General features: G+C 38.5%; 1 protein-coding gene across 1 annotated transcript; it reads right to left on the minus strand.

The window, feature by feature from the left end:
- Positions 1-289: 289 nt before the first annotated feature.
- Positions 290-24,684, minus strand: CCDC186 (coiled-coil domain containing 186). Its single transcript, XM_074159131.1, has 16 exons — positions 24,642-24,684; positions 19,645-20,338; positions 17,111-17,237; positions 14,534-14,662; positions 13,423-13,635; positions 11,833-11,952; positions 11,170-11,274; positions 10,730-10,828; positions 9,886-9,972; positions 8,908-9,050; positions 5,642-5,897; positions 4,772-4,961; positions 3,620-3,700; positions 2,362-2,572; positions 1,105-1,324; positions 290-415 (listed from the first exon to the last, which is right to left on the minus strand). The coding sequence occupies exons 1-16, from the start codon at positions 24,682-24,684 to the stop codon at positions 332-334; spliced, it is 2,802 nt and encodes a 933-aa protein (XP_074015232.1). The 3' UTR covers positions 290-331.
- Between the last annotated feature and the right edge of the window lie 1,164 nt (positions 24,685-25,848).

Genomic DNA, 25,848 nt, shown 5'->3' on the forward strand with positions numbered 1-25,848 from the left:
GAAATTAAAATCTCACTGCAACTCATCCAAAACAGAGTATGCACTGCAAAGCAGCTGTACGTCATTTCAAATAAAAGTTTTGTCTAAATGTAGTGTGTAGTAAAATTCAGCAAGACCTCAGGCTGGTATTGGGCAGACAGAACCACGCTGATGCCAAACCCTGTAGATCTCTTGCACGAGTCAGCCTGTACGGGTAAAAGTTGTATATGCCTCTACAGAGACGCTTGTGCTGGCAGGCAATGAAAATATCAGAGAAAATGTAAAAAAAAGAGTGGTCTGTTGCACCTGCCTTTTCTGCATCTTCATGTTGTTTATTCCATAAAAGTTTTAGTTATGTCTGCTTTATTTTCTGTTCCAGTTCATGCTTGTGTTTAATAAGCCGTTCTATTTCTGTTCCTAGAGTTTGAAGGTTTTCCTTTGGGGGGGAAAAAAAAGCATAGGGTAAGTTATATAATTTACACAGGGAGAATGACTCAATCAGCACAAAATGCACTAATAAGTTAAAATTACTGTTTATGTCAGCAGGTTGATACTTTCAAGTACCCAGAACAAGTGCAAATGATTAGACAGAGTAGGAGAAAACCAAGCTCATTTCAATAAAAGATGCAAAGGTCCCAGCAAGTCTTTTTTTGCAGTTACTAATATTCTACAGGCTCTCTAGAAAGTACAGTGTTCAAGGGGAATGATAATTACAGGAAGAGATGTCCAACTTCTGCTGAACACTGCGGTCCAGCTGGCAGCCTGCACAGCACTTTCCAGCCTGTCGCCTTCCCCGTGCGGCAGACGTGCTGCCCCACAGCTCCACAGGGCACCCAGCTGCTGCAGGGCCCCCAGCTCCACGCGACTGTGGGAGAGAATGGAGAGGCTCTTCCCCGCTGGACGCACAGGCAGCCCAGAATTTATTTCAAGCAGCAGCCCGTTAGTGTGGAACACGAGGGTCCCAAAGCAGTGTATATCATGTTACAGAGCTCTTGGATTAACCCAATGCTATCAGCATCACCGATTCACAATGAGCTGACTTCCTCCTTTTAACAGCATGCACCTCTTTGAAGGCAACGTCTCAGAACCACAAGAACATGCTGAAGAACTGGCAGAGCTACTCACTTTCAATGTTATATTTTTCAGTAATGTATCTTCTAACACAGCCTGAAGCTTCCTGTTTATCTCTAAGGAGAGTTCCAACGTGAGACCGCTATCTGCGGGATGAGATGTATAGAGAGATGCCATAATCCCACCCCGTCTACTCAAGTGAACTTTGTTGAAGTCAGAGGCCTCTGAGGATAGTGTTCCAGCTTCTTCCCGCAAAATGTAACTCTGAATAATTCTGGGGGTGGAAAGAAAAAATTAAAAAACAACATAGCATTATAAGGCAGTGAAAAGTCAGACACTGAAGTAACTTCAGATTCTAGACAGTGTAATTTTATTTTCAAGTCTTACTGAAAAGGCAGTAAAAATCAACTCCTGCATTTCTAGGTCAGAGGGAAACCTGAGATATCACAAGAGCTACAGGAGATGCTGGTAAACCGAGTCACAACAACGCACAAGGCTTAAGTATTTGGAAGTATTTCGATAAAGTAATATTGCTACTGGAGCAAAAAAGGTACTCTCTCTACAAAAAAATGCCCCCCTCTACTTTTCTTTGCTGACAGACTCCAGACAGAGAATCTTAAGCTTTCTACAGATCAGACAAAAATTACCAAGTCTCTGCTTAAGAGTCTTCACAAACTGTGATCATGTTCTAGGAAATGGTACCAGATGGGCACGAATGTATAGGTTCGTTAAGCAAGGGCTATACAGACAATTGTACTTTCCAGAGGAAGGAATACGCCCCAATTTTCAAGTTTCAGACATCATCCTGTAAAACGAGATTTCCATGTTAGTGGAATCTTGTCTCACACATTAAATACCAACCACCTTTGGCTCAGATACGTTGCTTATTTGATATGCACACCAGACTACCATCTGCAATTATGCAGATTCTCCTTCCAAAACAAACACAATCAGCACACTTTTAAGCACATGAAGAGAAAGGACACTTCTATTAGCCAGTGGCAGCAGTCCACCTCAAATCAGCCGCCTGTTGACCATTTTGCTACCAAAAAGCCCACTTGCACTATTCCATTGCTCCTGAAAAATTTTAGTAGTAAACAACTCAGCAGTTACTGTAACTGCTGGGGAAAGATAAGGAGAAAAAAAACCCAAGCAAGACTAATCGTACCTTTGAGATCTACTGTCACTGCAATATTTTTGTTATTTTAAATATTTCCTTAAACAACTACTTGTTTTACAAAAAATTCAGAATACTTGTCTAGTGCATCAGTTCAATACTGAAAGCCTCTATGAACGGAACTCAGAACCTACTTTGTTTTTTTCCTGATTTCCTCCACCAGTTGTTTAATGTGATCCTCCATAAACTCCATCTTTTCATTCTTTCGAGCATGTGCCTTCTGTAGCCTTAGTATTCTTTCCACCAAGACAGACTTGTCCACCTCTGGGAAGCTGTCCACAGCTACTGAAGATCCAGTATTCTCAGGTGACCGATCCTCATTGCTGCTGCGCGCATTAAGGGACCCTGCAAATACATCCAGATTTGTAAGAGCTCTCCTTTGCTTTTATACCAGGTAAGCCATCTCTACTAGTGCAGTGCATGCATTCATTACGTTTCAGTAGCTTAGGATGTTTCTTCAGAATGTCAGTTTCCTTTATATGTTAGTGGGTTTTTATATAAACAATCCTTATAGCATTTAAATGATACATGATGAAACAGCAGTGTAGTCCCCTAGCACAGACAGAGCTCCTTTAGCATGTGTGCTTAATTCAGTAATGCTTATTCCTGTATAAATACCTTCATATTCATTAATATTACTATGTATAAGACTGAGTTGATTTTAAACATACCTGGCTTGGAGTCCACTAAAGTTGCAACACTATGATTACTGTGCACAGACTGACAAAAACCTTACGTATAAACACTCTGCAGCAGTGATCACTTAGAGCTTGAAATACTTTCTCTTCTTTCTATTCTTCTAAGTATTTATCTCTCTTGTACAGAGAGATTACAGGACACTGACAGAACTAACCCAACTTAAAACCCAAAGATACTGAGGAAAAAAACAGATGTTGTTTTCAGTGCGAAAAATAATCACTTCACTTCTAACTGGATAGAAAGTAATGAATTTTACACAAGTAGACTGATGCCTCTAAACATGCTAATTGATTTATCATTTACACAGTTGCAACTGTCAATAGTGCAATTAAACAATGTTGGAAGCCACTGCTCATTTCTGTTTTGCCTCTGGCAGCGTTTAAGAGGATCCTCTATAAACTACAGTACTCTGAGCTCTCTCCAAACATAAAAGCAACAAAATAAAAAAGGTAGGTGTTTAGAAAGAACCAAAATATATAAACATTATACTTTAATCTCATAATAAGCACCTACAACTGCATTCAGCCAAGTGCATTTTGGTGCTTAAAGGCTATTTTGTCAGCTTTAGCGGGAGGCTGCCCACACACTGCATATACACAAGCCACAGAAAGAGCAAGGCTCACGGCAGCACACCATGGCAACCTTATTAAGTTGGAAGGATTGTTTTGGCAGCCCCGCTATGTGCTATATTACCTGATGAACTGGAACGGCTCCCCATGCTGCTGACTTCTTTGTCATAATTACCATTTTCCATCTGATCCAATTTCCTGCGTGCTAAAAGTATAATAAAATGATGGTTACCAACCGCAAATTAAAAACCCCCAATCATAGTGTTACATAACGTACAAAGCCTCTAATCCTCTCTGACCCGCACTAATTTGACAACTAAAAGATAATGGTAGCAACTAAAAATCTTGGGGGGGGGGGAACCCCAAAAACAGACAGCCCCCCTCCTCTCCCTGCTCCCCACCATGAAGCACCTTGATGCAACATCCACCAGGATGCCTACATCCTGCAGCAGCCGCCAACTCAAGAGGGTAATGTCATGCATAGGATTAAGTGGGAACCAAAAGACTTAAATTTGATTTTACTTTTGATTACGACTGCCACATAAGTAACTACTGAATGACAGAAGGGCAACTCTGTTCCGGGATCTCATAACTATATTACTACTGGAAGCCGATTGTAGCACTTGTGCCAGAAGCACCACTCATTCAGAAGGGATCAAGAAGGAAAGCAGACAGCTGTTCATATATACACAGAGAGAGACACGGAACTCGTCTTGCACAATGCCAGCAGGATCTCTTCTTTCAAATATATTTCAGATAGATTTGATTATATTTGTCTTCAGAGCACATGCATTATTGGGTAGTTAATGATTTCTATTTTTTGACAAAATTAGTCATCAGTCTCTCCATATCCATCTTTAAAAACCGAAGTGCTCTGTTTAATATACTAAAAAATATCTGTCACCAGCAATTCCTGACAGAGTCAGCAACTAAGAAACTTCTAGCAACTTTTGAACATACTCCTACGGAGACCAGGATCCCTACGTACCCACACTGGCATTTCAGTAGTCACAGACATGATAACAAAGGTCAAATTCTTTCAAAATAAATCTTTCCTTTTACGCCTAAGTCCATTTCAAAAGTTATATTTAAGACTGAAAATTGACACTAAGCTCTGTTCCCCGTAACTGCAGTTTCCCCAAGGTCTAACTTGGGCACTCACTCTCATTGTCCGGGGACAGGGAGAGCTTGTAGGGCTACACTCAGTGTGCGTACACTGACAGGACCCTGTCCAGGGGCTTACAGATGGGGCTGAAAATATTGGAAAAATTTCAACCTAGCTGAAGTTGTTTTGTGAGATCTTTCAGGTTTGCAGCATGCTTGCGCTTCTGGGTTGTCAGTTCATCTTTCAGTTCATCCACGTGGGTCTTCAGCGCTGTCAGCTCTTTCTGCTCTGAAGCGAGCTGAGCCTGTAGCGTCTCAACCTCTAGCTTCCGCTGATCCTCCTCCTTCTGCAACTTGGTGGCCTGAAATTGTAGTTGTATTTTCAGTCATATACAAAAAAAATCCAGCCTAACCATACTGTACTGTTATACTGTATATGTATACCATACTGTAACTCAACAGCCCTGACTCTGCACTTTACCTTCCATCTGAGATTCATTCACATTTTACATTTATTAATCAGGCTAAACACTACCACTGCAAATGAATATGCAGCACAGGGCAACACTGCAATAAGACTCCTGAGCTATCTCCAAAACATCCACATGATACAGTACAGAGCCACACAGAGCTGCACAGTGTGGTCATATCACCTTCCATGACACACTAAGTTTGTTAAAAATCACATTTATGTCATAGTACTAAGAGAACCAAAGAAACAGTTTACAGTAATAAATTTTACAGACAAATTGCAACCTTTTGATTATTTCAATGACAGTTGCACAGAGAACAACTCTGTACTTCCAGAAAGACAGAAAGAGCAACACAGTAACCCCAACTCATCCCTATGCAGCATGTCTCAGGATTTCTTTGCCCTTAGAAATGCGAGGTGTACATATCCTGCTACTATTGTTCTATCAAATTGGCAAACTCAACGAAAAATTGTGGCCAGGTAAAGAGAGAAGGTGGAATTCATATGCCATATCTTTATCAGTATCAGGAGTCTTACTAGTGCAAAAACCAAGCTGCACACTGTACTCACCAGATCATCTTTAGCCTGTTGAACACATTCCAGCTGGTTCTGCAGCTCTCTTTCGCTGTAAGAAAGCTTATCCAATTGGCTCTGTAAGGAATTGTTTTCAGACTGAAGCTGTGCATTCTTACTGGTTAATTTTTCAGTGAATATCAATAGCTCAGATTCTCTTTTCCGACTACCTTCAATGTCCTTCTGGAGATCAGCAATCAGAGAATTGAAACCATCTACTTCTTCCTTTAGAGCACTGATTTCTTGTTCATCTCTGTCAAAACAATTGTATCTTATCAGGGATAAACTGAGCTTAAAGATAAGAAAACTTATTGAAATAAAAGTGATCAGGTCAAGACCAAATAAGGCAGAGGAACAAATAATGACCCTGGGGCATCTGTCAGTCACTGAATGGTTTTAAATTCTGAGGGAGTTTGCAGATTCCACTTCATGACACGTTGCAGTGCTGAAGTGACAGACATTTCTACCCCTCAGAAGGAGATGCAGTGATCAGCTTCCTCAAGGAAGACCATCTCTGTTTATCCAACTTCATGAGCTTCAGTATAGGGTTTAAATAAAACCCTCGAAAACAGATCCTGTAGGTAAGAGGAAGGTCTGCAAATCCAACAGAAGCCGTCATTCCATAAGAGGAATTCTCTTTAAGAGATGGGGAAACATCCCAGTTTTGAGCTTCTCCAGGACAGCAGCAGTACATCCTTACCCAAGCAGTTCAGCTCAGACTCAAAGGACCCGTCTTACTCCACGCTTACTCCCCTAAACCTCCACAAACCAAGTTCACGTTTCTACTGAAGCACTCCCATTAGGACACTTTTGATGTATCACTTGCAAACCATTTGAGTGAGAAAGGCCATATCTTCAGTTATGATCAACATTTCAGAGAAAGTGACTGAAATTACTTCCAAAATTAAATAGCCGTTAACAAAGTTGCAGACTAAAAATGTCTTCCTCATTTGCTCTTGCAATATTATGTCATTATTTCTTCAATCATAGGATTTCCTACACCTTTCTAAAACCTTACCTTCCAACATCAGCAGAAAAACCCTCACCTCTTTCTTGCAGGGAGTATGTATATTCAAATTTAAAAAGAAAATTAAAGTTACACAAAGTAAGGGCATACATCTCATTTAATTCCCTGTTAAATAGTGTAATTACCAGGAGGTTTGATTCACTTTAAACCAATAACCCCACATCAACATGTTTCTTCAAAGAGAGCTGAAGCTCGGGCAATCCAAATCATTAATAAATCTGAAAATGAACTATTATTTTGTAAAACTAAGTAACTAAATTATTTTGTAAAACTACTAGAACTACTAAAATGAGGAGTTCACGCGGTTAGTGACAACAGAAGTTACCTAGTATCGCACAACCAAAGTCAAATGTATTGCACACTGCCTTTACAGTTTTGTTTAAGCTAATTCCACCTTTCAGAAGACTTAGGACTAAACAACCACAGCATTGTTATTTTTTTCCCCAGCCATCTATGCAGCAACATATCTCACCTGTAGCTCCCATTCAAAAAATCTATGCCAGAAGGTTACGCTTATATTTTACATTTCCAAATATTCTGTTTCACTATGACAGGATAAATCTCTAGTTAACAGTCAGGATTGAACCAGCCAAAATTACATGTTTAGACCATCCCAAAAAGAGATCTCTAATTTATCCTTAAAGTTCTTCAATGAAGGAGACCAGGCAACAATGCAGGCAAGCAGTATCCAGCTCAGCTATAAAGTTCTTCCTAAAAGTTCAACCTAAAATCATCTTTCCCGCAAAACTCTTTATTTTCATCCTTTCTCCCATGAACAAGGATAGCTGAAGACTCCCTATATAATAGCCTTTATACATTTAAGGATGTCTCCCTTCTGTCTTCTCTTCCCTCGGCTAAAGAAACCTGCCTCCTCTGTTCTTTTCTCATCAAGAACAGGTAAGATTTTTTGTGACTTGAGATGAAATTCCTTCCATTTGCTTCCAATAAAATGAAATGCAGTAATTTTATTTATTCTATGCAACAATAGGAAAAATAGAGGTCAAGATTCCAGGATTTCTCTTTCATAGATGATAACGGGACTTTACTGGTCCAAGTTTTAAACTTCTGGTTGAGATTCCACAACTTTATCAAACACCCTAAGGAGTACTGGAAACACATTGAAGGCAGAAAAGTAAAAGTATGAAACTTAATGTAGGGATATTAAGTGTTGTACAGGAAGGATACTTAAGTAAAAATGTGATCCAAATTGAGTAAGAATGAGACACAGATATTTAAGTATGTCTCAATTTTTGAGAGGAAAAGATAACTGGAAAAAACACATTTGTAGTTTTACACTGCGATCACAGTCATTTTAATTCATTTGGCAAGGTCCCAAGTGAAAAATAACTGTTATTGATTGAAGTGTAAGCTCCAGTTGTCTCTAACAGATTGCATTTTCCCTAGAACGGCTGATGAGACAGTGCCAATACAGCTGAGCAGCACACAGCAAATGGAAAATGCTTCATTCTCTAAACCCCAAGAAAGACATATAATCACCGACATATTTTTCAATGATAAATAAGAACTGTTTAAAAGCACAGGAGGGACACATGGGTAGTTCTGCTTATCTGACATTTGTCCATCTCCATTTGTGCAACACCACTAGAACAAGCGGTTAGTATTTGTATATTCTAGTCCATATGTACCATACAGAAACATGACTATGCTCAAGACACTCCTGAAGTGTCCACAAGATGTCCAACTCTTCTCTCAGATTATTTTCCTAACATTCTTAAACGAGCAAACTTTGACACAGCAGAATGTATTCCAGTCTATCAGAAATACAATTGCTCCCTACTATCCGAATATAGCATGTCAAACACACAAAACTGTTTTTGTTAAACACTTTCATTCACCCATCACAATTTTGAAGAAATCTATCTTTCCAGTTCAGTTGCTTTTCCCCATTCCTTCAATAAAAGAAACACTGGGCAGACACCTAGGAGATATAACTTCATAAAGAGTATGCCAGAAAGCAAGCACTTCTTATTCTAATAATTAAAGATGTAAGAATTAGACTTGTCAGTCTCAATCCCCTCATTTCATAAGAAGCCACCAAGGTTGTCTCCAGTACTAACAATATTGATTTAGAATAGAAAAATACTTAAATTAGGACAGGGATTCTTCAAACTAGAATACATTTTAATGCATCAATAATTTAAATATAAAAAAAAAACACAACCTTTCCACATGCCAGATAATCTTTTAAATCATTCCTCAAAGTGCATAGCTGTACCTCTGATGTTGATCCTGCAGACGATCTACAGTTTTGACTCTGTCCAGCAAATTCTGAATTTCAGTTTTCTGTCTATTAATGATTTCTTTATACTTTGATAACTCATCTTCTGTTCTTAAACGTTCTTCTTCTAGACATTTTACCTAAATAGAGAAAAAAAAATATCATAAACTATTCTCCGAAACTTCAGAGCTGAATTATTCTGATCAGATGTCTAGACTGTTGAACAAACCCCGTGTGCTAGTTTTTGGCGATTCCAAGTAGCAAAGAACAATATCCCAGATATTTCATATCAAATACACTCAGAGCAATAAACAGACAAAAAAATGAAAAAAAAAATCGAATTAAACAAGTGTGATTAACATCAGTTTTGTCCAAAGACTTCAAGCTTATCAGTCTAATGGACCAAAGACATCATCTTGGATCAGATGATCCAAAGACATCATCTTTCCCCAGTTACCAAGCCAACCCCTTATTATGTCTTCCCCCCTTTCAAAAGGTCCTATAGAGCTAAAACCCTGCTCTGGATAGAGGGACTGGCATGCTAATCTACAGACTGTTCAGAAGTTATGGATAGCTTATACTCCTTACCACAGGTCACATGTATGACCTCTACAAAACTTGCTTTACAGATAGGAAAAGTTTACAAGTATTTTTCATTTTCCAAAGTTATTAAACTTACAAGATGTTTAACAGAATTTTTCTCACAACTTTTCAGCCCAACGAGGTACACACCACAAAACAAAACATTGCTGTGCTGTGGATCAACTGATACTCCCTAAGAAAGGCTACCCAGAGTCACAGTTACGTATCCCTTCTAGTCACATGCCAGCCAGTTTCTAATCACGCTGTTCATTCCAAAAGAAGTAAAAATACAATTAATAGATTGAATACAGCCTAGCTCCAAAACCCAGCACTATGGGGGATATAAATATGAGGCACTTTAGCCCCACTACAATCCAACACAGCACACGTTACCTTTGTTCTCAGTGTCCGAAGCTCATCCATGCCTTCTTTAAATGTCCTCTTCAAGTCCTCCAGTTCTTTTATTTTTGCATGATGCACCTTGTTAAAGAACGAAAAGCTCCTTGAGAAATCTAAATGGGCGGTGGCATCTCTTAGGATGTGAAAAAAATCGAGGCCAATGCAGGCCACCACAACAGCTTGGAGGGCTTGAGGCAGAACACACACTAAAGGTTTGTTTTACTTGCTCTAAAAGCAAAGTAAACCCTAAAAGCTTCTTTATTCTGAGAAGAACTGAGAATGAGTGTGATTACACACTCTGGTTTTAAGTGTACAAACCCATGCCACAACAGCCCCTGTGGAAAGCTGTAGGCAAACTGACACTTGGTTAACTCTGAAGATGGCACATGCACATATGAGCTGTGAGCAGGTACTAAATCATTAGAGAGTTTAGCTTTTGGCTAGCAAATCCCTACACAGAATGGAGACTGTTCCTGTCTCTCCTTGCCATATAGCTTGGCAAAATACCAGTCAAAGAAAGGCCTGCCTATCATCTGAGCTTGTGCTCTAAATTATAGCAACGTTCATGTTTATAAATGGAAAACAGTTATTTTGACCTCATTATATCATCCTTTTCCCATAACTTTGATTTTAAAAGGTGCATCCAAGGTAAAAGCTAAAAACATCCCCCAAAAAGCAGGGCTGAAGGCAGACACCTGGCCTTTAGTATTAGGTAAAAAAGAAAAATGTTTTGCAAAAATTCTAAGCACCTTAAAATAACATTCTCAAAATTAAAAACCCATGGCATTCTTAACTACTAAGTTGCCAACTGTGTTGTTTCCACACGCCACGCATTTACCTCCAGGTGATCAGACTTCTCCTGAATTTGTTTCTCTAGTTCTCCTTTAGTTACCCGGAGTTTTGCATCCAATTCATTTGATTTAATTTCTTCTGATTCCTGAAAGGGTTGAAGATACATAAGTACAGTTTTAGAGTTTCATGTTCCCCTTTCTGGTTTCATGAGCATACAGACAGCTTTTCACACCACCGAGTCTTTCCTGTAGGTACATATCTAATAATTCTGGACATGCCAAGAAAGACCCCCACACCACATGCCCATCAAGACAAACATTTTCCCTTTTATTAACAACTTTCCAAGTAAAGAAATCAGCAACAAGTCATTTCAGCCTTGTAGCTTGCACAGGATAATTCTTCCTGCTACAGCTTAAGACAGAAAGGGAGGAAAAAGAAGACTCAGATGCTGAACACTAATTTCAAGTCCTAAGAAAATGTGCTTACTTGATAGGTTTTTATCATTTCTTGACAGTTTTTCCTTATCTGGTCTGCTTCTTCTTTTGCTTCAGTTAATTTTGTCATTGCATCTTTGAGGCGTTCTTTGGTTTCCTACAAAAACCAGTAATAAATAACAGGTTAAACCTCTTCATCCAACTTAATCTGGGAAAAAGCATTTCTCATAATAAAAGTTTCCTATTTCAGTCTGGAAAGAATTAAAACCAAAAAGCATTATTATCCTTTCCATTATTTTTCTCTCCATTATTTTTCTCATCTATTACTTTATGCAATTTTGTTTTTTCCAACACTGAAAGCACAACAAAAGGACTTCTTGGTTATGTGCCATGCACATTTTCAGATGATAGATTTAAATCTATCACATAAAAACTGAACTAAGATGACAGTTAAATTCATACAAAAAACAAATTAGAATTTGATCACCAGATCAAACAGAATCCTCCCCATACATCCTCCCTCACATCTTTTCAACGTTTCCATTTCAGTATCAATATCTTTAAGAGCATTATTCTGACCTTTGCCTCAGGTGTTCAAGTTAAATAAAAAACACTTTAGAAACAGATTTTAGTGCTATATAAAGAGTAAACAGTATAGCAACTACATTCCTCTGACTGTATTTTCATGTCATTGCACCAGTACTACTTCACTAACCTTGTGTGAATCCATTTCTGTTTTCAGTTTGTTCTGAGCCCATTTTACTTTGATAACATGAGAATTGATTTCTTCTTTCAATTTCTCTATTTCTCTGTTGAGTCGAGTGGCTTCACCATCCTAAAAAGATTTTATAGGTTTTATTTTATGGACTTAAATCATCCAGTACTTCTACAACAAGACTCATGCTCACAAATATGTGTTTTTTTTCTTTAATGTATGAGTTTTGCAAAAGCATGCACAGAATTGAGAGTGCTCAATAATGCCTTAGCCCATAATCCAGTGAAAAAGCACATCACTGTTCTGGTTTGAATAGCAAGGTGAGGCAGCATTACTGTTAATATACATTAATGTTATATATCTGTTAAAAGGCAAAGCACAGTCTAGAGTTCTGATCTAAAATAACTACCTCCTGGGTAAGCTGCACAGTCCTCTTTTTGTTCTTTTTTTTGGAAAAGGGATGAGGAAACACAGGTTCAAAGTTGTAAGGTCATATATTATACAAGGCTACAGACAAAAATTGTGACACCTGTGGAGTGGTATTACCAACTATGCAGACTAGTGTGAGCACTGACAGCAAAACATATGCAAGTCAAATCACGAACCTGTAAGTCAGTGCCAAGAAAGGATGCTAACACAAGCACACTGCTGGCATAACCTTCTATACCACTATCCACAGACCACTGCATTAAGCCAAATTTCCAAACTCTGTTTCTGAAGTAATAAATTCATCTTGGTAAGATGAAAAAAAAGTTTAAAGCAGCACCATATGAGGGCAGTACAATTCCTGTAAAGCTCTAGTGTAATCCTCAGGAGTTATGAAGTTAAGTTTTGTTTAGGAAACCTGAAGTCATACTCCCAGTTCCTATTCATGTGAGAGAGGACACTGAGGTAATTTTTTGTTTCAGAGGCGTAATTTTAAGGACGTTTACTGAGATGTATTTTTCTGATCCTTCTGTTCTTGTCAACTGTACACAGTACAATTGTTTAGAAGAGGCCCAAGTCAAAGCCTGAACAATATTAATTTACCAATTTTTGGATCTTTCACATGAAATAGAATTGTGAAGCACAATACAAAATGACCTGGATAATCTAAGAGGTTGATGGGAATCTTACTGGCTTCTAAAAAAGAATGGCAAATTTTTGGAACTGCCCTGAAGAATTCTGTTGTTTTATCAGCAATCTTCAGTAATATAAGAGAGAAACTATAGTGAAAATACACAGAAAAATAGAAAAAAAAGACTGCAATATTTTAATGCCATTGCAGTCTCAAAAAAAAAAAAATCCAAACAAGCTAGAAATTCCCTCAAAATCCAGGCATCTGCAGTCTTTTCAGTTTTGTCAAAAAAAAAAACCCTTAATGTTTCACAAACTTAATATTCAGGGAAATATTAAAAGGAAGTTCAAAAAGATGACTGAATTCAGTAACTTCTCTCCCTTCCCTTGGAAGAAAGGGGTTTTCACAGCTGTACAGCAAAACCAAATGAAAATAGGTTTCTTTCACCAAGTATAATAGCAAACAAGTGATAAGGTTGTTCTGATAGTGCTTTTAATCATTCACTCAAGTCATACAGCAATACTTAAGAGCACCTTAGTTTCATAGAGCTGGTGCAATCTTCCTTTTTCCTGAGAAAGCTGTTTGATTTTATTAGTATGCTTCTCAATTTCTTTGTTTGCATCTCTCACTCTTCTCTCAAGTATCTCCTTTTCCTTTCGCAGGTCAAGTGACTCTTTCTCCCCTCGGACATATTTCATCACCATTGTTTCCTTCTCATGGCGTGCTTCTTCACATTTCTTGTTTGCCTTGAAAAATATTAAAATAGAATCAATCTTATATTTCATAATTAGCTTTTATAAGACACTGCTGGATATTTTCAGTGTTGCAGTACGGTAGCAAAACAAAGTAGGACTCAAAAGCTCCAGTTTTGCAAAGACTAACATTAAATCCCTCTAAAGTACTAGAATTTCTCATACTTCTAACAGTAAATATGTATCTAAGCAGCTGCGCCTTCACAGCTAAAGATCCAAAATGACCTATCAATACATCAATAATTTGGAATATAATTAGTTGTTTCAGAAGGAAAGAAGTGCATTTGTTAAGTTTTAGTAACAAAACAATTTTGCAAGTACCCAGTAGCAGTGCTCTCTCTTCCCTCGTCCACATGCCAAATGCACAATGATTATCCCATGGCTTATTTTCACAGATTCCCCCCACCCCAGCACTAACAAATTCTGCTTCAAATAAAAATAGAATTAGACACAGAGCTTTAGAGTTCACACAATGCTTGACAAAATATGATATTAAAAAGGAAAAAAAAGTAAATCATTTTAGCTCTCAGTAATACATGAGACAAAGTAAGAGCTTTGTGCTGGAGTTGAGAAAAATATTAATTTTGTGATAACCCATCTGAAAAAAGCCACTGCCAGCTTTTACCTCCTTTTGAGCCAAGATCAGCTTAGAGGCAAGGAAAATGAGATATCCTTGAGGGTTGAATTCCATCCACATAAAAAGAGTTATCAGGCATTCTAGAATGTTAACAGCTATTTGCCAGTTATCAAAAATGCATATATAACCACATGTTAATAGTTCCAATTTTGGAAAATTTTGCTTTACCTAGTGATCTAACAATCTAGGCCACGTTTCCTACAAGAACTAAATTTGCTCATAAGATGTTCAATAATTAAAGGTTTTCCAAATTACCTGTTCCATTCGAAAGGCCATCTCTTTATGTAACTGCTGAATAGCATTTTTGGCTGCTGCATCTTGAGTTAAAAGTTTGTCTTTACTGGCTTTCACTTCTTTATTAAGCTCTTCCATTCTTGCTTCCAGCTAAGAGACAACATTATGATATAATTATAGGGAAAAATAAGACTTTGATCATGTTTTGTACAGGCAGAAACATTTCACGCAAAATTAGATGCTTCAACAGATATTTAACTGTATTTTACACTTGTCAAGCTGCAACTATCCATATCAACATCTAGCTTTGCATTACAGCACAAGCATGAAAGATGTCAATTCTCATCTTCAGTGAGATTGCAGATGCATCAAATCAAGTAAAACACAAGGCACACTAATTTCCTACACAAAAAAATTGGACTGACAGCAAATGCTGAGATGCCAGAGCAAGGCTGGCTCCTCTCTGAAGTTGCTTCACCTTCCACCCTTTTGTTGCTATCCCTGTGCCATATCCTGCACTGTGCCAGCAAAGCAGTCGTGCATCCATACTGAACGGGTCTGGGAATTAATTCATTGAAAAATAACTCGGCAAATAAAGAGGCGCTTAATCATTGTGCTGGCACTTTTTTTAGCCGCCTAGTGAACCAAGTCAGAGACCTGATCCAGCTGAAGAATAATTACCAATGTTCAACTGGAACACTTCCCAGAGCGCGTTCACTGCACAGTCATGCAATTCAGTAGAGGAAGCAGCAGCAGCACTAGCACAAGGGCAAGTGGTGGCTACAGAAGCTGTGATGCTACCCAAAGGTTGTTCTAACTGGCCCTCAATGACTATCCTTCTGTTCAGAGGAAAGCCAATTCACCAAGGTCAGTTTTGTTTGGTTTTGGAGGGGGGTGGGGGTGGAGGGGTATAAAAAAGTACAAGATCTCAGGGTCAGTATCTTACGTTTTTGTGCAATTCCAAATTGCTACATAAAAGGCAAGAACAATCTAAAATGCTCGTTACCACACAATGAATTGATCTCACCCTTTTCAGCTTTGCAAATGAATCATTGCCCATACGAAATCAGTTTTACACATACAAGCATGCACGTACAGTTTGCTTGCAGTAGTGAGTGCAGCCAAGCTCTCATTGATTTGAAAGCCACCAGAAAACACCAATTTAGGAATTGTAACATTAAAACATTCACATCACAAATGAAAAAACTCAAGTGTTTCATTGCAATGTAATCTTACTTACAACTCTGGGTGATATTCAACTACAATATAAAAGTATTAAACTCCAACCTAGTATTTTCTGAAATCACCTGCAAGCATGCAATATCACAGATCCTTCTTATCTGACCAGAAAGCAAAAGAAATTTCCTCACAAATACCTTTTTCTTCAGAACGGGATAAAGCAACTGCTGTATAATATAGCTTCATGAAGTCATACAGCATTATCATGGCAATATAGACAAGAGAGAACAAGTAAGCTGCTCAAAGCTGCTCATACTGATTTATTCAGGCATATGCAATTCCAGTTTTCAGCTTAAAAATATGACTTTTCAATTCCATTTTCAATCACATCATGGATTTTCAAAGATTCTTTGAAATTAACCAAAGACAAAGTCTCTATCTGCATTCCTCTGGAACACAAGCCTGACACGCTGCTTTGAGAACAGATTTCTGCGAGATGCAGACATTAACAGAGAAACCTGACAACTAGAGTAGTATCACCAGTGCTTTGACAAACAAAAATTAGTAATCTAAATGCTATCTCTTGCCAGATTTCTAAGCTGTAATCAGTTTATAAAGCCAGGCCAACCAAATGTAGGAACATGAGCAGATAACTGTAACAGACAAGCTGAAGTGAAACCTTCTTCCCACACTAAAACCAGTCCACACCAATGCACACTCTACTTTCCTCTTTAGCCTGTCATGGTTCTAACAATTCACTGGGGAAGCACCTGTATACAGTAACTGATAATACCAAAATGATGTGCAAGAGCACACTTAATTTGCTCTACTCTTTATACACCTTCCATATATTGGAAGTTTACGTATTGGAAGTATTACGTTTACAACTGCAATACACCCATCCACTTCTACTAGCAGATGCAGTAGTTAACAACAGAAGATAAAGATGACAAATTAAGAAGAAATTGGGCTTGATAAAACATTTACATAAGATCTCCTTTATGCCTGTGTACAATAAATAAATCATTCTCTCAGGATAAAAGTCTGACCTTGACATTTTTTGTAAAAAGGTCTAAAAGGTCTTCAACATATGCTGTCTCCAGCAGGAAGCCAAGCTAGACATAACCCACCACCAAGGCAACCCATGAAACGGGAATTCTCTTGACTTTAAGAGAAACTTCTACATCTGGAACGCTTAAGTGATCTCAATCTAAAAAGTCAGTTTATGCAAAGGCACTTTAGACAATGAATAATATTTCTTGGAATGGAATAGCAGATTTCTCCTCTTAAAAAGCTTTGGATAATAAGCACAGGCATTCCTTCCTTCTCTGCTACCAAGGACATGATGTTAAACAGAGGCAATAGTGACACCATGTACAGGTGAGATACTAACCAGCACTTCTGGTTTGTTATCTGTACCTGTTTAATAATGTTGAGGTGCTGCTTTTCTGTTTCTGTTCGTTTTTTCAATTCATCTTTTAAGTTGTCCTTTTCTGAACAAATTTCCAAAATCAGTTCTTGATGCTTTTTATTTTCTTTTATCAGTCTGTAAAGAAAAAAAAAAAAAGAAACTAAGTGCAAGATACTTCAGTATTCTTTTTTGTTTGTTTGTTTATAATTTTGAGATAGATGTTTTTTCCTCTTTGATCTGCAAATTTTCTTGGGAGTTAAGAGCCAGGAACACTAATGAAATCCACAAAAGCCTTACAAAAACAAAACAGAAGTATGTTGTGCATGTGAAACTTAACTCCAAACAAACAAGCAGCATCTTCCTTGCAAGCAAATTGTCTGTTTCCAGCATTTTGGGGTTATTAATGTCCATGATGATGCGAGGCATTTCATACCTCTATGCAACTGCAAAACTGTAAATGTTAACAATTTTAAGGTACTTGTAAGGTAAGTAACTTCCAGTCAGATAGCTCCAGCAGTCAACTGTCTGCAAACACAGGTACTGTAAGCATTTCATGTACAGAAATGGCTCAAAGTAGCCCCTGAAGTTCACAGTCTGGTACGAAACGGAACCCTGATTTTCTAAGTCCTAAGTAGGCATGTAACTTCAGCAGCCTCCATGTCTTATAAAGTTCAAATTTTTAGCAATAGTTCGTTCCTTTGCAGCTAAGCTCTTTCAAGCCTGAGTTGAAGCTGACAAGTATTTAGTCTGACCTTCTAGCACTGCAATAGAAAATAGTTATACATAAAACTCAGAAGTTACATTGCTAGAACTGCTGAATAAACAGAGCCTCGAATGTATTTAAATGTTTAAAGATACAGTTAGACGGTGGACATATCGGGCTGCTAATTGAGTAGGTTTGTGGGACGCATGCACTTACCTGAACAATGTATTTAAATAACCTTTTGCATAGACACTTTCATCTTTAGCTCCCCTCCTTTGAAATAAACAAATCTCTAAACAAATTAGGCTTCTAAATTACAAGGGATTCAAAACCACCAGTGAAAGAGGGTTTAGCATGTCTGAACTGTTTTTAATCTATTAATGAATATTCCAGGATTACAAATTCTTAATCCACACAATTGCTGTTCACTATTATATCCTAGACCTGATCACAGGACACAACTGGGCTATCTCTGGAGCAACATTACAAGAAATTCTGCTGATCTTAAACTAAGGGGCAAAATCAACCCAACCCAGAACGTCCCTTGGACCAAACATGAAATGTTCCACAACAGTTTTACACTCCTCAGGTGAGTCCCCAAAAGTCAAAGGGGAGCAGCTGGGATACCATCTGGCAAAAAGAAGGAGATTGAAGACATGTTTATAGAAAAAACTTTCTGTGTGTATACATAATATATACATATATTTATATAAACATTTGTCTCTAAAAGTAATTGGTCCACAGCTGAAAACACCTGCCTTTGAGTACCTAAATAGCTTGTTCACTTACCATCTCCCAGAATTACAACCATCTACACACCCACCACTTCAGACTCCCACTTCTCCTCCCCCGTAATTACTGAATTCTATGCATTCCCAAGCTCTCCTGTCATCAACTGACTCTCCTCACATTTATGATTTCTGTCAGAGGATAACTGATGGAGTGCAAGAGAATTCCACTCCTGGGCACCTCTTCTCCCTCTGCCTGGTTTTCCCTCCCTTTGATGTTCTCCCATACCATGGTATCAGAGTGCCTTGTATGAAAAGTAGGACACCCATTTTCAGCTCTGCAAGCAGGAATAAATTTGAAGTTAGAGGCTACATTTTGTTAGCAAAAAACATTTCTAAAGTGGTAACCGAATAAGAAACACCAAGCGGTTGAATCAAGAAATCAAGCAACAAACTGGCTTTTCATGAATATAATACTCTTCACATAGTGTACTGCCTGGTAGAACTATTAAGCCCAGTTTATTACAGCAAAATTTAGAAGCCATGTACTTTGAAAGCCCTCTTATAAAATGTGGCAAGACTGTAGTTTATCTATATATGACATTTCCAACTCAAAGAATAGCTCTGGACTGATTAGCAGCTTTGCTGGATTATGACAGGAGACTGAATACTACTTAAAAAAGAAAGGCAATTTCAGACTCATAAATGAAACAAACATAGTGGGAGTTAGTAATTACAAAGGTTCATTTCTCCAAAGACATATATGGACTGAATGAATCCTGGACTATTTTTATATCATCATTACTTTTACAGTATTTAAGTAATTCTAGACATTGGCAGGCTATTCAACTGAACAGTTGGCTATTCAGTTCCTGCCAACTTCTACAAGAATTCAGAGATCTAAGCACACATTTTTATTTATAAGTACATACCACAAGTAAAAATAATTCCTCTCTTGAAGAACATAATTAAAAAAGCTCATTAACTGTCCTTAGAACAACTCACAAGAGACTAGTTTCATACCGAAATGTTGTATGCAGTTGCACATAACATGCAAGCAAAATTGTTTAGTACACACCTTCAACTGTGATGAGTGTACTCGAATACTCACTTTTTTATAGTTTGTTCTTGCTCCAGGTACTTATCTTGCACACATTTTTCAAACACGGCCAAGGCCTGCTCACCCTTCCGCACACCGTTTGGGAATTTTTGTTCCTTCGAAAAATCTGTAGATAAGAGTTCAGACTCTATTTCCTTTAGCAAATCCTCCTGTGAGGAAGTCTGATGTATTGTGGAAATAAGCTTCTTTGTGCAGTCTGTGTCGTAAGGGCTTTCTGAATAGATTTTATCGCTAGATTTTTTCACCAAGTCAGACTCCTCCCTTAGCTCCTGTAGTAGTTCCATTAATGATTGTTCTGTCTGATTAGTTTTTGGATCCTGTCGTTCAAATTCTTCACTGGATATATGTTCTGGTTTTGTGGAGCCTTCTACCTTTCTTTCAGAGCAGGTATTGGCACAGCAGTCTGCTCCCCCACGCTGCTGCTCCTGTCTTTCTGCCAGGGCCCCATTGCTGCTTATGCCAAGAACTGCTGAATCCTGGTCCGAGAGCAACAACCTCGATTCCCTTTCCAAGACGCCGCCTTCATCTCCAGTACAACTGATGCTTGAGCAGTCCTTCATTCCAGATGTTTTATCAGACTTCTCGTTATCTGGGGACCTGGAAGAGGTATCATCTGATGGATTGACTGGCTCCAGCACGCTTTGCATTTCTGGTAAATATCTCTCCATCATTTTCCTTTGGAAATCTAGAAGTAAAATTTACAGTACACAACATATTATAATCAAAATCAAAATTAAGAGAGATCGAAAGAGGGGAAAGGCCAGCCCCTAGAAACTAAAATTCCACAGGCAAAAATATTTAGATACGTGTTATGCACAGTTTACTGCCTAACTTTTAAGTAAATGCTCCAATACAAATTTTTCTAAAAGAAGATGAGAAATCAAGGATAGCAAACAGGAAGTAGTGAGACATAAATGCCAAGTCAATAATAAAACCCAGAGCTTTTTAGAATTAATAATTCTATGATTTAAATCCACAAATAGTCCATGTTATTACCTCTGAAAAACACTCAGACAGGAATAAAAAAAAATAAAAACCTACAGCTTTCATTTTCCTATACGCTATTTGAAAGCAGTAATATGCCTTGACCTACTCATTTTTAGAACACTCATCCAGCCAGAACATACAACTTCCTTACTGGCACGTCCTTACTCACCATCCATACAGAAAAATGGATCTGTACCCGGCAACCTAAAGGAAGGAAGGGACTGGAGGAGGATGGGGGTGAAAGGCTCTGTTCCCATCTGCTTTAAGCAGCCAAAATCCCTTGCTGGAAGAGCACAGATGGCCTGCGGCAGATTTGCTCTCTCTCGAGGTAGCTTGCAGAGCAAACATTTGAGGAGGTGAAAAGCTATGTAGAAAGTGTTCTTCTAGAAGGACACCATACTGAGATCCAAACAGCCAGAACACTTAGGGAAGAGCCTGGGTCTTCTTTTTCAGGAATACCAGGTGGTCAGGTGTCTGGGAAGACTGCTGTCATTTTTAGCAAGCACAGGAAGGCCTTATTGTATCATTTCCATTAGGAGAAATTAATTACAACAGTCCTGACTTTTAGATGCAACTCTATCCCCCAATACTAAATAAATTAGACTATTTAATAACAAGGCATTTTTTTGTTTATAAATTCAACTTTGCTATTCCAACAATTATCGCAAACAAAGCAGCAACCTTGCCATCTTGCAACACCAAGTTTGTTTTCATACTTGCTTTCTTATTTGTTTAACTTTCACACAGTCTGAGTCATTCAGCTACATGCTCCAGGCCCTGCACTTTGACTCAGTCTGAACAGAAGCCCTTGGTGCTGCTGGGCTCCACTCCTCCAGAGTCCTGCCGTATCAACCAACACTTGCTACTAAGGCTGACATTGTTAGAGCAGAGGAATCCCACTAGGTCTGTGACTAATTGCTACCGCTATCACCTTTCACTATTACATAAAAGAATCAGATAAGGAATAAATGCAGCAGCCTCAGCCCAGCTGTTTCTACCAAGAAATACCATCAAATGAAAAACCTACCACTAGTATCTGAAACCAACCATTGGGCTACAACTGCCAGTTAATCAACAAAAGAAAAGCATGAAAAGCTGGACATGAGCCGACAATGTGGCTTGCAGCCCAGAAAGCCAACCGTATCCTGGGCTGCATCAAAAGCAGCGTGGCCAGCAGGTTGAGGGAGGTGATTCTCCCCTTCTACTCTTCTCTGGTGAGACCCCACCTGGAACACTGCATCCAGCGCTGGAGCACCTCTCCTAAGAGGACAGGCTGAGCGAGTTGCGGTTGTTCAGCCTGGAGAACAGAAGGCTCCAGTACGACCTTACAGCAGCCTTCCAGTACCTAAAGGGGACTACAGAAAAGATGGGGACAAACTCTTTAGCAGGCCCTATAATGACAGGACAAGGGGTAATAGCTTTAAACTAAAAGAGGGAAGCTTTAGACTAGATACAAGAAAGTTTTTACAATGAGAGTGGTAAAACACTGGCACAGGTTGCCCAGAGAGGTGGTAGATGCCCCATCCCTGGAAACATTCAAGGTCAGGTTGGACAGGGCTCTGAGCCAACCTGATGTAGTTGAAGTCATCCCTGCTAATTGCAGGGGTTTGGACTACATGGCCTTTAAAGGTCCCTCCCAACCCTAACTGTTCTATGATTCTATAAGGAAAACTGAGCATAAGGCTGAATGTATGAAAGGGAACATGTCATGACTGGACAACAGTCACAAATCACCAAATGACAGTTATACGTTTTTAAGTAACAAGCAAACCACTTTTCCTTTTGGTTTCAAAGTTAAAAAAACCCCTCAACGCTACACAGCCTCTAAACCAGTACAAATCAATAGGAACCAGAAAGCAAATGGTTAAGGAAAGCTACAAATGAGAACAGAGATGGTGAATGTGAGAGCTTATATACAATGCGAAACTTTTACAAGGACTCCTCATGTTAGAAACAGATCTCCTCTGACATTAATAAAGTCTCTGATTCATTCTTTACATCAAAGGATTTATGCTTAGGTCAACACTGGAGCCAACAAATCCATCCACTTGATTTGTGCAGCCAAAACAATTGCTCTTTTGGGACCTATCTACTTTTTGATTACTTCTGCTAGTAGCAAGAGTTCACAATGTACTACTGTTATACTAAAATAAAACAAACAACAAAAAAAGAAACAGCCCCCACTGATTAACTCAATCTGCAAAGGAAAAGAATATAATTGCAAGAAAAGGCATTCAGTTTGATAGTAGCAGAACACTCTAGTTCCTACTTAATTTAAAAGCTGTTAAAAAGAAAACCCCATTTTTTTGAGACTGGTACATTTAACATGGTCAATAACCATACGATGCAAATGATGCAGTTAAGAGGGAAGAGAAATTCACCTTCTAGTATCTGTTCCCTCTTGTCACAGGTACCTTATAATCCACACACTCAACTGTAAAAAGAGACTGTATTAGCACAAAGCTGAGGTACATTTTTTTTTTTCTATAATGGTTATTCCAGTTTAAGTCCTTGTTGACGCTTTGTCTGGAACAAACGGAGGGATTTTTGGCTCATTTTAAGACTTTTCTAAAGCGTTATGAAACAAAAAAAATGTGCATTTGTTTAATATATTACTGCCTCAAAGCTGCACATCACTGCCCAGCTGCTGCAGTTCACCACTCCAGGAAAACAAGTGGTAAAAATCAGATATGTGAACTTTTATGCTGGTTACCATACCTAAAATCCCCAGTCCAGCCAGCAAACTGGATGCTATTTCCCTTCATGTGAAAATAACAAGTGAAAAATGCAGCCCTGTTAAGACAGTACACTGGGAAGGGTACTGAGTTTTCAACTTACTGTGTTACTTCCTTCTGTAAATAAGACTGTGAATTACTAGTTGAGAGAAAGATAAATTTATGTGGAAGCAGAAATACAATGATTTGCATAACTCAGTTGCAGAGCAATAGAATGCCACCAACTCCATATACATAATATCTTACACTTAATAGCAATCATAAATAAAGCATAGGTTTTGTATCAAATGCATGGGGAATTTGAATAGTGACATTACAAATCGGTTAAAGCATGAAAAGTAAATTATGATGATTCAGTGTTCCCCGCAGACCTACTCTAATTTTCAGTGGTACTCAGGATATAATTTACCACATTAAGAATGTTCACAGCCTTTTGGATTCCAACAGATTTGGGCAGATAGAACTAAAATCCAATATATCTGTATCTGTTCATGACCTGAGCAGTTTTTTTTTTTCATAACTGCTACTGGATAGTACTAGTTTTCATGTTCTAAGTACTAATTTTTAAACAGAAATAAAACTCAATTTCTCATAGGACCACAATTTATCTTCCCATCAGAAATGTCCACACAAAGAAATTTGTGGACCAACTGACAATGCAAGTTCATCTTGACATTCAAATGTCTCTTGAATATCCAAAGTTTGCTGTGCCTACCTCAGGCAAATAGAGGAGACCCTTTCTAAGACCAGAGACAAAAAACTAAAGAAAAGGCTCATGCTTTGTAAGCAAAAGGTTTTGTGTGAAAGTAGCTTAAAACGATCAACATTGCCAGCGTAGCAGTAGCTAGTTGAAATGAAACATGCTAGTATTTGACTGTTTCACATCAGACATACAATAAAACCCAGATAATATTTGGACACCAGATACATATTTGATAGCAGCTCCATGTCTTTCCAGGTTTTATACCCATCTTCTATTATCCTACCCATCCTTATAGGTAAATCTCTCAAAATCAGGAAAGTTAATAAGACTACAGTATCACTCTCTTACTAAGCTATTTCGTTTTCTTAGTGCAGTATTTTGCGTCTTTTATGATGTCTTCACAAAGCATCAAAAGCAATCATAAAAGGCAAATCCTGACTTAAGCAGATCAACTGTTTTATGTAATGATATCCTGTAAATTCATCAGACAAGCAAATGATGGTAGGTCAGCATACGGTATCTTGACTGGCTGACCTTCTTGCACTGTTTTGCTAAGCTTCTGCCTTCAACCATTTGATCTGCTCCTTCCTCAGGGCTGATGATCATCTGAACAATACGGCAAAAGTGTCTTGCTCCCCAGTCCCCTCCACATGATGTTTGTCTCACCCACACAGTGCAAGTCCCTTCCTCTGCCCATGCCACAGGAGAATGTAATCACTACTGAGCCAACTCAAAACGCCCAGGGTAGGAACCTCTCAAAGTACCATTCTGAGACTAGCCCAGCCCAAGCTCACCTGCCTGCATACCTCGAATAACAAGCCATCTCATGAAACTGCCAGACATCTAGTGTGGCATGTGGAAAGCTTCCTGTCACTGGCTTTATAACACTTTCTGCTGCTGTGACAGGACGCTCAGCAGCCACAGGACTGGTTTGACCAGTCCTCCTCCTCCTCTGTTTTACAGGTCACAATTATTTTGACACTCTAACACAACTTGTCCATGTTCCTGCCCCCGTTCTAAAGCAAACAAGAGAGCCGGCTGCATTACCCCACAATGCAGTAATACAAAATAAAACAAGTGGAAACTCATCAATTCAAAACCTGGTGATGTGAGCAGCAGAGAATGAGGAACAACACAGCTCAGTCAAGCTTCCTTTACAGCAGTAATGGGCCCATGGGCCTAGTTTGCATAAGCAAACAAAAACCCTCTCTGCATGTATACATTAGAATATAGGCAAGTTGTACCCTTCAAAAAACAAAACTTTGTTTTGGGTGGTTTTTTTTTTTTTTTTTTAAAACAAGCACTGGAAGTAAAAAGCTTGCATACTTTCCCTCTTTATCTCACGGTATTCACAAAAATTAAGTTTAAATCTGCATCAATGCATATTATGTCTATTTTAAATATTACATTAGCACTTGGAGAAGTAGTTAAACTGCAGCCACAGGACACACAACATTAAAGGTTAGTACTGGCAAGAAGAGCTGCAACCATTTCTCATACTACTGTCACCGAGATGTGCTTATCTGTTAAATTGCTGATAGCATAACTGATTGGAATCAAACGCAGGGAGCGGAGAGCCTGCCAATACGATAAGTGGCCAGGACACCAACTTTTTAAGGCAGAAATGTCTCACAGGTATATAAAGGAAAGCAAAGACTCAGGAAACAATACCTTTTTCATCCACTTCCTTTGTTATACAACAGAAACATCCTCTATTAACTGCTAATCAAATGATAACAATAAGAACAAATGTGGCAATCATTCATTTAA

Source organism: Numenius arquata, chromosome 15, assembly GCF_964106895.1.
Source record: "Numenius arquata chromosome 15, bNumArq3.hap1.1, whole genome shotgun sequence".
Lineage (NCBI taxonomy): Eukaryota > Metazoa > Chordata > Aves > Charadriiformes > Scolopacidae > Numenius > Numenius arquata.

Bases quoted from the DNA above. Each gene is read 5' to 3' on its own strand.
- CCDC186 (XM_074159131.1), bottom strand. From the start codon at position 24,684: ATGATCATCAGCCCTGAGGAAGGAGCAGATCAAATGGTTGAAG. The intron at 9,051-9,885 runs GTAACGTGTGCT...TTCTCTATTTAG, and splicing joins TTCGGACACTGAGAACAAAG to GTAAAATGTCTAGAAGAAGA. The intron at 5,898-8,907 runs GTACAGCTATGC...TTGTTTTGACAG, and splicing joins CTGCAGGATCAACATCAGAG to AGATGAACAAGAAATCAGTG.